The 12,840-nt window shown below is 36.2% G+C and overlaps 1 protein-coding gene across 1 annotated transcript; it reads left to right on the top strand.

Annotated features, from left to right (window-relative positions):
* The first annotated feature begins 33 nt into the window (after nt 1-33).
* Nucleotides 34-1,445, top strand: LOC120067099. Its single transcript, XM_039018505.1, has 2 exons — nt 34-1,321; nt 1,425-1,445. Exons 1-2 carry the CDS (start codon nt 841-843, stop codon nt 1,430-1,432), a joined length of 489 nt encoding a protein of 162 aa, XP_038874433.1. The 5' UTR covers nt 34-840; the 3' UTR covers nt 1,433-1,445.
* Nucleotides 1,446-12,840: the final 11,395 nt, after the last annotated feature.

Consider the following 12,840-nt stretch of genomic DNA (forward strand, 5'->3'; position numbering starts at 1 on the left):
AAAGGATGGTTGTATTTGCACAACTCTTTATCTGATCCCCTGAAAAGGATAAGGTTGCTTTAGTCTCTTGTCCTAATCTGCTTTTCCTCAATGGTGGGCGCATTAGGGCAAGACTCTAGGGCCTAAAATGAAGGGTTACACTTACACAAAATTATTAAGGTTGTTAATAAATTCGGGACCGAACAATGGTGATTGTTAGAGTCCGTTACAAGAGTTGTTTCTGTCTAATGGTTAAGAATGTCTCATCCCAGTGAAGGGGCACTTGATCACCCCAACGATAACTCTTGTCCTACCTCGTTGGGGCATCTTTGCAAAATAGATGTCACTTTACTTAGGGTACAATAAAACTATTTTGCTAAAAACCCTAAAATTGGTGTTAAAAGTGGTAATGCAAATAGACTTATTAAGCTTGTTCTTGTTTTCAACAACTTTTAAAAATGGAAACCACTACTTTAGCTCTTTTAGCCGCTAGAAAATTGACTAGCGATAACTACGCTAGTTGGAAAAACATGATAAACATAATACTTATCATCGATGACCTCGGTTCGTCCTTACGGAAGAGTGTCCCCCTATTCAACTCAAACCGCAGCTCGAAATGTTCGAGAGGCTTATGAGAAATGGACACAGGTGAACGAGAAGACCCAAGCTTATATCTTGGCCAGCTTGAACGACGTCTTGGCCAAGAAGCATGAGCCCATGGTCTCTGCTCATGAGATCATGGAATCCCTAAAGGGAATGTTTAGACAACCGTCCAGGAAGCTCAAACATGAAGCTCTTAAGTTCATCTTCAACTCCAAAATGAAGGAGGGTACATCTATTTGAGAACATGTTTTGAACATAATGGTCCACTTTAATGTGGCGAAGATGAACGGGGATCGCATCAATGAGGTCAGCCAGGTTAGCATTATTTTAGAGACGTTGCCAAAAAGCTTCCTGCACTTTATAAGCAACGCTGTTCTGAACAGGGTTGATTACACCCTTACAACTCTCCTCCACGAGTTGCAGACATTCCAATCCTTGCTGAAAGGCAAGAAGAAGGTTTGTGAGGCAAATGTTGTTTCATCATCTAAAAATTTCCTCAAAGGTTCAACCTCAAGAACTAAGTTTGCACCTTCTTCTTTCGACACTAAAAAGTGGAAGAAGAAGAAGGGTAGTAAAGGGAAAGGGAAACTATCGACTAACCCACAACCTGCCACTCCGCGGGGTAGGCAACCAGCGCCGGTTGAAAATGGAAAATGTTTCCACTACAACCAAGATGGGCACTGGAAGCGGAATTGCTCACATTGGTTGAAGGAGAAGAAGAAGGCCAAGGCCAATCAAGGTAAATGTGATTTACTGGTTTTGGAGACTTGTTTACTGGAAAATGATGATTCTGCCTGGATTATAAACTCTGAAGCACTAACCATGTTTGTTCTTCTTTTCAGGGGATTAGATCCTGGAGGCAGCTTGAGGCTGGTGAGATGATGATGCGAGTAGGCACCGAGCATGTCGTCTCAGCTGTGGCAGTGGGAGGCCTTTGGTTGACTTTACATAATAGATTTATCATTTTGAATGATGTGTATGTTGTTCTTGAGTTAAAGAGGAACTTGATTTCTATAAAGTCCTTGTTTGAATGTAAATATACTCTCAAATTTTTAGTTAATAAAGTGTTTTTTTTTTAAAGATGGTGTTGAGATATGTTCAGTTAAATTGGAAAATAATTTGTATGTGCTAAGGCCGTTAGCAACAAATTTCCTCCATAACATAGAGATGTTTAAAACTGTCGTAACTTAAAACAAACGACTTAAAGTTTCTCCTAAATAAAATACCCAACTTTGGCACCTTCGATTAGGGCACATCAATCTCAATAGGATTGAGAAGTTGGTGAAGAATGAACTTCTAAACGAATTAGAAGAAAATTCTTTACCTGTGTGCGAGTCATGCCTTGAAGGCAAGATGACTAAAAGACCTTTTACTGGAAAAGGTTATAGGGTCATAGAGCCTCTAGATTTAGTGCATTCAAACCTTTGTGGTCTGATGAATGTGCGAGCAAGGGGAGGCTACGAGTATTTCATCACTTTTACTAATGATTATTCGAGGTATGGTTATGTTTATTTAATGCAACATAAATCAAAATCCTTTAAAAAATTCAAAGAGTTCAAGGTTGAAGTTGAGAATGCATTAGATAAACTGATTATAACACTTCGATTTGATCAGGGTGGAGAGTTTTTAGATAATGAGTTCCATAACTATTTGATAGAACATGGAATCGTTTCCCAACTCTCAGCACCTGGTACACCTCAGCAGAATGGTATATCAGAAAGGAGAAATAGAACCTTGTAAGACATAGTTCGGTCGATGATGAGTTACGCTTCTTTATCAGACTCGTTTTGGGGTTTTGCAATAGAGATTGCAACTTACATCCTTAACTGTGTTCTCTCCAAGAGTGTTGCCAGAACACCTTTGGAGTTGAAGAACGAGCGTAAAGCTAGTTTGCGTCACTTTCGCATCTAGGGTTGCCCAGCACATGTGCTTAAGGCTAATTCTAAGAAACTGGAACTACGTTCGAGACTGTGCTTAATTGTAGGCTACCCCAAAGGCACACGAGGGGGTTATTTTTAATGATCCTAAGGAAAACAAGTTGTTTATATCGACAAATGCTCCTTCCTTGAGAAGGAAAAGGAGCACAGTCCAAGAAGTAAAATCGTGTTGTGTGAGCTTTCCAACGAAACTACTAAAACTTCTACAGGAATTGTTGAAGAGCCTGCTACATCAACAAGAGTTGTTGATGGAATTTCATCTAGTAGGTCAAATCTACCTCAAGAGTTGAGGGAACCTCGACGTACTGGGAAGGTTGTGAATCCACCTGTTCGCTATATGGGTTTAACTGAAATCCTGGCTATGGTAGCTGATGGCGAGGTTGAGGATCTGTTGTCTTACAAGAAGGCAATGGAGGATGTTGACAGAAATGAATGGGTCAAAGCCATGGATCTCGAGATGGAGTCTATATACTTCAACTCAGTGTGGAATCTTATAGATCAACTTAATGGGGTTAAATCTATAGGTTGTAAATGGATCTACAAGAGGAAACGAGGTGCTGATGGGAAGGTGCAAACCTTCAAGGCTAGACTTGTTGCAAAAAGTTATACCCAGGTGGAGGGTGTTGACTATGAGGAGAATTTCTCGCCTGTTGCCATGCTTAAGTCTATCCACATCCTCCTATCCATTGCCTCATATTATGACAATGAGATATAGCAAATGGATGTCAAGATTTCCTTTCTGAATGATAATCTTGAGGAGACCATTTATATGGAGCAACCTGAGGGATTCATAGCCCAAGGTCAGGAGCAAAAGGTTTTCAAACTGAATTGGTCCATTTATTGACTGAAACAGGCATCTCGATCTTGGAACATAAGGTTTGATACTGCAATCAAATATTATGGCTTTGACCAAAATGTTGATGAGCCTTGTGTCTACAAGAAAATCATCAACAATTCAGTAGTTTTCCTAGTGTTACACGTTGACGATATCCTACTCATTGGGAATGATGTAGATTTATTGAATTCAGTTAAGAACTGGCTAGCGACCCAACTCCAAATGAAAGATTTGGGTGAGGCTCAGTTTGCTCTTGGGATTCAGATCTTTCGGGATCGAAAGAACAAAGTACTAGCACTGTCTCAGGCATCATACATTGACAAGATGTTAATCACGTACTCGATGCAAAACTCCAAAATGGGCCTTTTGCCTTTCCTAAGACACCTCAAGAGGTTGTGGAAATGAGACAGGTCTCCTATGCATTTGTCGTTGGCAGTTTGATGTACGCGATGTTATGTACTAGACTTAACATCTGCTATGCTATGGGGATAATCAATAGATATCAGTCTAATCCCGGACAGGGTCACTAGACATCCATCAAAAACATCCTCAAGTATCTTCGGAGAACGAGGAACTACATGTTTGTGTATGGTTCTAAAGATTTGATCCTTATAGAATACACGGACTCTGATTTTTAGACTGATAAGGATTATTGGAAATCCACTTCAGTGTTCACTCTTAACTAATTTGGTTATTTCTTGAATTGATGAACACTTCATCATTTTCGAAAGAAACTCTATAATTTTGTTCTAGCAAACAAGAGATAGATATTAGATTCCTTTTCATAGAAGGAATATAATAAATATTTTTAAGATAAATGTATTTATTTCTTACAAATAACTTCATATCTCCCACTGCTTTAACTGAAACAACCTCACTGGTCCCTACCTTAAAGATTGTTTCGCCTTTTATCAACTGTCTCCAGGAACTTGTTTCCTATGAGAAAGTACAAACATGATTAGCGGCATCTGAATCAATTATCTAGGTCTTATCATTTTCCACTAGACATGCTTCGATAACAAGTAAATCATATTCATTTTTTTTTTCGAATTTTGCATTCTCATCCATATAGTTTAAAACTTTAGATGTGTTGGGAGATCGAGGACAATCCTCTATTAAAACCTTTTTAAAACCATTAACCGCTAGTAATATGTATGTCGATTCGATTTTACCGCTAACTAATTCGGAAATGATTATTCTAGAAGATTTTGACATGCTGAAAATTTTAAACAAATTCTAATTAGCAAATTGCAACTAAATCCAAAATCAAGTTTTAGCAAAATAAGTAATAATATACCCATAATCATTATTTATTTCCAACGATACTATAGTGATTCAGAAGACGTGCTATCGCGAGGCAGTCAGATACTTCTCCACTAAAGCAAACAATTTTGGCCAAACACTATCTCCAAAATAACTCTTATTCTTATAGTCGTTTAGTTACCGTCAGAAATTACTAACACTTTAGTAATTTTGTAAGTGTAACCCTCTTTTTTTAGACGTCAGAGATCGGCCTCAACTATGCTACTGAAATGGAGAGTCAAGGTTGGGAATGAACCTAAGAAGTCCTATTGATTTCTGGAATTTTTGTTGATCTGAATCCTATATTACAACCCTCTGTGGGGATAGCTATCGTTAAACGACTAGTAAAGGCCGCCTAAAGCAAACTAGCAGGTGCAACAAGAGATCGCAGGGCACGTTGACACATATCCTTCACCCACTTACTATGAATTACTTCCCCCATTCATCTTGTTATTTACTCATACAAACACTTTCCGAATCGAGGTCACTCCTAGGGTGACACGAAGGGTCATATAAATCTCATGGTGTGAATTATGTGGAGACGTGGCCGTTGAAATCTATGTATCGTATATTTGATTTATGTTTGAACGAATTCCCCTTATTCACCAGAAACTGGATTTATGCTAATACTTTCCAAATGGAGGTCGCTCCCAAGATGACACGAAGTATCACTTAAATCTCGATTGTGAACTCTTACGGACGTGAGAGCTAAAAATAACGTATCATATATGTTATTAATCTCCCACTAAAGTGTTCTAATAACTTTGTCACATATGAGTTATTAAACTCCCACTGAAGTGTTCTATTAATTTGGATAAAATTATACTTAGGTTCACTTTGGCTAAATAAACTACCCTAAGTCCATGTGGTTTATCCAAGTATAACGCTTATAAATGGATTTTAACCTATAATGTCTAGGTGATAAACCATTTTATTACCTCACATCGCTCACGTATGCTTATAAAAAATCGGTTAACAATACTCAATTATTCGGTCATAATCCCCAGGTAGGAGGTGTTTCGAAGATCATCAACTTAAGTATCCCCTGCCTTAGACAGGATTATATACCGATTGAGTTTGTAACCGGGTTTTACAAGATATCGTCCTATTTTAACTTATTTAAAACAAGTGATTAACTTACGTGAGCATGCATCTTATCTTTGTTATGGATTTTAATGTCTAATTCATTTTTATAACAACTTATAAAACTTAGACATGCTTATACATCCACAACATGCATCAAAGGCATTTAATTTAATATAACAATTATAAAAAAACAGAAACCCTAAACATGCATTCTATACATTATAACAATTTATAACATATACTCAATGCATGTAACATGCTTCCTATGGTTGGATTTTAAATCTAAATGGCATACTATATGCAAAAACATGTTTAAATTTAAATACAACATATATCACATGCATAATTATTTAAATAAACACTGATATGGTTCAACTTTGGCATCCTAAGCAAGCATAATAACTGAATTATTACAATAACAGGTCCAAGACAGCTTCAACTTGGTGTAGAACTACCTGAACTGACCCGAACTACTCGAACTGGACCTCCAATGCATCAAAATGGGTTGAATTGGTCCAAATAGAGTTGAACCAGACCGGAATGGGACTGAACCGATCAAACCAGGCCTTTCCCATGTGAACCAGCTTGAACTGCGCGTTGCTCAATTGGGATGATTAGGGTTGCAATGCTCATCCCAACGTTGCAACACTACGGTCTTCACCAAGAACAGCGTTGCAATGCTTGAAGCATCGTTGCAATGCTGCCTGGGTAGTGGGGCAATTCTTAGCAGCTTTCTCACGACCTTGCTTGCTTCAATCTCCAAATTACAGCTTAAAATGGACTTTAATGACTCCAAATAAATTACAGACTCTAGAGCACACATATAAGCTCATCAAACAAGAGCCAATTACAAATTTAACTTGGAAATCATAGAGAAATCTAATGCCAAAGCCGAGAAAACCATCCATGTCAGTTCAATCATGCATCTTCAGAAATTCACCCACAAAACTCAAATTAACATTAATTAAGTGCTCAAATCATGCTTTGATACCAATTGGAGGGATACACAAGCATGCAATGGAAGCAAACAGAATCAATAAGCACTCTAATTACATTTAATTTGAGTTCTTAAGCATGCATTTTCAAGTGGGTTTCAAGTTACATACCTTTTGTGATGAAATCTTCAAATCCAAGTTGCTCTTCACTCCAATTTAGCTCCAAATCAGTTCGTGAACCACCAAGTGGTCTTCTCTACTATTCTCAGCTTTGAATTTGAGTGGTGGAACTCAAATTTAAGTAAATTTGGTAAGTGTTTTATGAGTTTGAAGAGGAAGAAGAAGATGAACTAGAAACCAATTTTCCAGCTTTCAATCTATGTCCCATTCCCTTTCTCTCTGCAAATTAAAGTTGTTTTATACTTCAGTAACATGCAAGCAACATCAACCATGCATTTGGCCAGCAGCTGCTATCTTATTTGAATTGAGATTTGTGTGTGCATGAAGGGGGAACACCTCCTCCTTGCTTCAAAAATGGGAAAAACCCACTTTTGGGTTTCAATTTCCAATTCTTTTTTTTTTTTTTTCTAAATTTCTTTCTTTTTAATTAATTCTAAAATTAATCAAAATTCGATTTAATTTATTCTCAATTAATCAAATCTAAAATTGCAAAATTCAATTTCTCAAATTGAATTTAGAAAATGGAAATTAATTTAATTTTATTAATTAATTAATCAATTTAATATCAAATATTAAATTAATCATATAACTAAATTTAAACATGAATCTTATTCATGTAATTGATATTTAAATCAACATTTAAATATTATACACTCTCCAATTTTGTTTAATTTCAATAAATTAAACATTAATTACTTCAAATATAATTATGCAAACCCTAATTTGATTTTGAACTAATTCAAACTCAAAAACCCTAATTTTAATTTGAACATTTTCAAATTAAAATTCAATTTAAACAATTCAAATTGATATCATTTCAAATTCACTCAATTTAATAATTCAAGGTATTTATGTTTTACGAGCTAGTAGAGGGACCTTATGAACCTACAGATCATGAGCTCCAACGATTAAGATTAATTGGCTATAACTCTTTAGACCAAATTAATTATTACTCGTTAACTATCAAGTCATACTATTATAGCTTGATAGTTGCAATCTCTTCACTGTAGATATATTTGTGTCCACATGATTTAATTATAACAGTAAGTCGATCCTTCACAGGTTGTTTGTAATACCGACTGGGTCAATTTTCTGTTTTATCCTCGATATTATCTCTTGTTCCTTAAGTTCCAACTGATTCTCTAATAAACAATTGATTTATGATCCAATCACTAAACCGGATCTTTCTCGAGCCAGTGAGAGGATGGGGCCTCTTGTTTAAGACTTGGATTCAGTACTTAAGAGAATAACCTTTCTCCTATACCTAAATAGGGTAGACGTGAATTCCGTCTTGCACCCTATGTCCCCAACTATCTACCCGATCTTACCCCTGAAATGGGAGGCTTATTGAGCCGGCACTGTTAAGTCAATCCTCACCTATGCAAATCTAAGGATAATCCTGAATAAACAGGAGTTCATAGTTAGCTTAGGATTAAGATCGAGTTACCTAGGTCATCTAAGAGAAATAATCAGTCTTAAACAGTAAACAACGTTAAAAGGTAAGATTGACTTATTTCTCGGTCCGATTTTATGCGAACTCATTGCATAGAATGCCCTCACTCCTCATGTTAATACATGAACGAATCTGGATCACTTCATTTGTAGTATCTTTACAACAACTTATAACAGCTACAGAGTAGGCCACATCCAATAGTGTTACCAGAATAAGGTACCCAACCTTAATCATGTACTATAGATCGTTTTGGCTATTTACTCGAACTCAATCCATCTTTATGTCTCTACATAAAGTTCAAGTATTCATATAATAGCCTTGGATCTTAGTTTATTGGATTTAGACTCCATGAAATAGATTCAATATCTTTATTTAATTTGAAGAAATGTTGAATAACATCTTTTATTGATAATAGAATATGTTTAACTTTTACAAAGTGCGAGTTTTAAGACATAAAACCCAACAATACTCCCACTTGGACTAAAACTCTAGCAAATTAATATATACAAATATATTCAATGTTGAGTTATACTAAAAGAACAAAAAAGTATAAATACAATAAACTAGGGCATTAAATACCCATATATTCTCCCACTTGCCCTAGTGACAAATATCTCGTAGACCTAATCCTACTAGGTGACCCTCGAACACTTTAACTGAGAGAGCCTTCGTAAATGGATCAGCTAAGTTGTCTTGTGAGACTATCTGCATGACGATCATGTCTTCTCTATGTACAATCTCCTTGATGAGATGGTACTTCCGCTCGATGTGCTTTTCTCGTTTATGGCTTCGAGGTTCCTTTGAATTTGCAACTGCTCCAATGTTGTCACGATAGAAGGTGACAGGCAAGTGCATATTAGGAACTACTTCCAGGTCAGCCAGGAACTTTCTGAGCCATACTGCTTCTTTTGCCACTTCACTTGTAGCTACATACTCAGCTTCAATTGTGGAGTCTGCAATACAACTTTGCTTGATGCTTCTCCACAAAACAGCTCCTCCATTCAGAGTGAATATTGATCCCGAAGTCGATTTCTTAGAATCAATATCAGTTTGGAAGTTAGAATCAGTGTATCAAGTAAGGATCAAATCCTTAGCACCATACACGAGCATATAATTTCTCGTTCTTCAAAGATACTTGAGAATGTTCTTAACGACAATCCAATGATCATATCCAGGATTGGACTGAAATATGCTGACTATTCCGACTGCATAGCATATGTTCTTAACGTGCACACAACATGGCATACATCAAGCTCCCTACCGTTGATGTATATGGAATTCATTTCATATCTTCAACCTCTTGAAGTGTCTTAGGACTTTTTTCTTTAGACAGATGAACTCCATGTCTAAAAGGCAACATTCTTTTCTTGGAATTTTGCATTTTATATTTAGACAACAACTTGTCTATATAAGATACTTGAGATAGTGCTAATGTTCTGTTCTTGCGATTCTGAACTATTTGGATCCCAAGAACATACTGTACTTCTCTCAAATCTTTCATTTGGAATTGCGTAGCTAGTCATCTTTTAACGTCAGCTAGAAATTCTATTTCATTCCCAATGATTATAATATCATCAACATACAACACCAGAAAAGCGACAATTTTGTTAACGATTTTCTTATAAACACAAGGTTCGTCAACGTTTTGTTCAAAGCCATAAGATTTGATCGTAGTGTCAAATCTCATATTCCAGGATCTAGATGGTTGTTTCAACCCATAAATGGATCGATTAAGTTTGCAAACCTTTTACACTTAACCCTGTTCAATAAACCCTTCTGGTTAAGACATATAGATACTCTCTTCAAGATAACCATTCAAAAAGGTTGTCTTGACATCCATTTTCCATATTTCATAATCATAAAATGTAGCTATGGACAAGAGTATTCTAATTGACTTTATCATGACAACCAGAGAGAAGGTTTCTGCATAATCTACCCCATCTCTTTGGGTAAACCCTTTTGCCACAAGTCCTGCTTTGTAGGTCTGTACCTTACCAGCTTGGTCTCGTTTTCTCTTGTAGATTCATTTGAAATCGATGGGTTTTACCCTTTCAGGTTTATCTACAAGATCCCAGACAGAGTTAAAATACATAGATTCCATTTCAAGGTCCATGGTTTTAATCTATTGGTTTTTTTCCACATCATTCATTGCTTGTTTGAAAGACAATTGATACTCTAAGCCATCATTTGGTATGATGACTTGAATTTCAGTTAAACACATATACCGGTTAAGTTGTTGCACAACCCTCCCACTACGACGAGGCATTCTAAACTCTTGAGAATGATGTGAAATACCAGTATCACCAACAACTCTTGTTGATAGACTTGCTCGGTCAACAACTCTTGTTGATGTATTTTTCATTTCTCTGGACATTTCTTCTATTACTAGCTTGCTGCGAGGTTGATGATTCTTCATGTGATCTTCCTCTAGGAAGGTTGCATTTTTCGATACAAATACCTTGTCTTCCTGAGAATTGTAAAAGAAACTACCTTTCATTTTTTTTTTGGGTAGCCTACAAATAGGCATACTTTTGAACGGCGTTCCAACTTTTTAGGATTTTGTACCAACACATGTGCCAGGAAATCCCAAATTTTGAAGTGATGTAAATTTCCTTTGTGTCCTCTCCAGAGCTCGTAAGGTGTTTCAGAAACACTTTTCGAGGGAACCATATTCAAAATATATACTGCAGTTTCAACTGTGTATCCCCAAAAAGAATTTGGTAACTGAGCATAACTCATCATGGAACGAACCATGTCCAACAAGGTTCTATTTCTCCTTTATGCCATACCGTTTTGCTTAGGTGTGCCAGGGGCTGTGAGTTGAGACTGGATTTCATGTTCTATCAAATAGTTCTTGAATTCCATGTCCATATATTCACCATCTCGATCTGATCGAAGTGTTTTAATCTTTTTACCTAATTGGTTTTCAACATTAACCTTATATTCTTTGAACTTTTCATATGTTTCAGAATTTTGGTGCATTAGGTATATATGCCCATACCTTGAATAGTCATCAATGAAGCTGATGAAATATTCATACCCTCCTCTAGCTCTAACATTCATCGGACCACAAAGATCTCAATGTACGAGCTCTAAGGGTTCTTTGGCTTTAAGACCTTTTCCAGAAAAATATCTTTTAGTCATTTTACCCTCAAGACATGATTCACATGGCAGTAATGAATTGTCCTCTAACTTATTTAGTTGACCATTCTTTATCAATCTCTCAATCCTGTTGAGATTTTCGTGACCTAGTCTCAAGGACCAAAGATAGGAATTTGGAGAAGTTTTCCTTTTCTTATGAGTTTCGACAGTTTTAAACATCTCTATGTTCAAAACAACCTTTACCTCAGTTGGTTTTAACAAATACAAGTTATTTTCTAATTTTGCAGAACAAAGAATTGATGAACACTTCGTCATTTTCGAAAGAAACTCTATAATTTTGTTCTAGCAAACAAGAGATAGATATTAGATTCCTTTTCATAGAAGGAATATAATAAAATTTTAAAGATAAATGTATATATTTCCTACAAATAACTTCAGATTTCCCACTGCTTTAACTGAAACAACCTCACCGGACCCTACCTTAAAGATTGTTTCGTCTTCTGTCAAATGTCTCAAGGAACTTGTTTCCTGTGAGAAAGTACAGACATGATTAGCGGCACCTGAATCAATTATCCAGGTCTTATCTTTTTCCACTAAACATGCTTAGATAACAAGTAAATCATATTCATTTTGTTTTTCGAATTTTGCATTTTCATCCATATAGTTTAAAACTTTAGATGAGTTGGGAGATCGAGGACAATCCTCTGCTAAAATCTTTTTAGAACCATTAACCGCTAATAATTTGTATGTCGATTCGATTTTACCATTAACCAATTCGGAAGTGAGTTATCTAGAAGATTTTGACATGCTGAAAATTTTAAATAAATTCTAATTAGCAAATCGCAACTAAATCCAAAATCAAGTTTTATCAAAACAAGTAATAATGTACCCGCAACCATTATTTATTTGCAAAAATTCTATAGTGAGTCAGAATACGTGCTACCGAGGGGCAGTCAGATACTCCTCCACTAAAGAAAACAATGTTGGCCAAACACTTGTTAGGGTTGATGTCCTAAACTCTCGTTGGGTGATAACGGGTAGAAATACAAGTTATTACAGCTCAGATAAGTAAAATAATGAGAGAATGTGACGGTAAAATAAACAATATCATATCCAAAAGCGCTAAACTAAAAGGAACTGCGATCGCATGTGCCCATCGCATAAAAGCAGTTAATTTACTTATTTTGTGCAGGAAAAATGCAGTGGCACAAGTAAAATTGTGATCCAAAGAAATTAGGCGTCAGCGCGCTTGAAGATTGCAATCGCAATGTCATGTGATCGTATGCGATCGTGAGAAGTTGCTAAAAAAGGTGGCCGCAAAAATACTGCATATCAAGGTGACAACATAATAAATCATGATGGGACGGAAAGCTGATGACGATCAAATCCGAATTTAGTTGACAAGTCGTTAAAGCCACACTGTAGTAA

This window comes from Benincasa hispida, chromosome 12, assembly GCF_009727055.1.
Source record: "Benincasa hispida cultivar B227 chromosome 12, ASM972705v1, whole genome shotgun sequence".
NCBI classification, from domain to species: Eukaryota; Viridiplantae; Streptophyta; class Magnoliopsida; order Cucurbitales; family Cucurbitaceae; genus Benincasa; species Benincasa hispida.

Coding starts and splice junctions, on each gene's coding strand:
- LOC120067099 (XM_039018505.1), top strand. CDS start 841: ATGGTCCACTTTAATGTGGCGAAGATGAACGGGGATCGCATCAATGAG.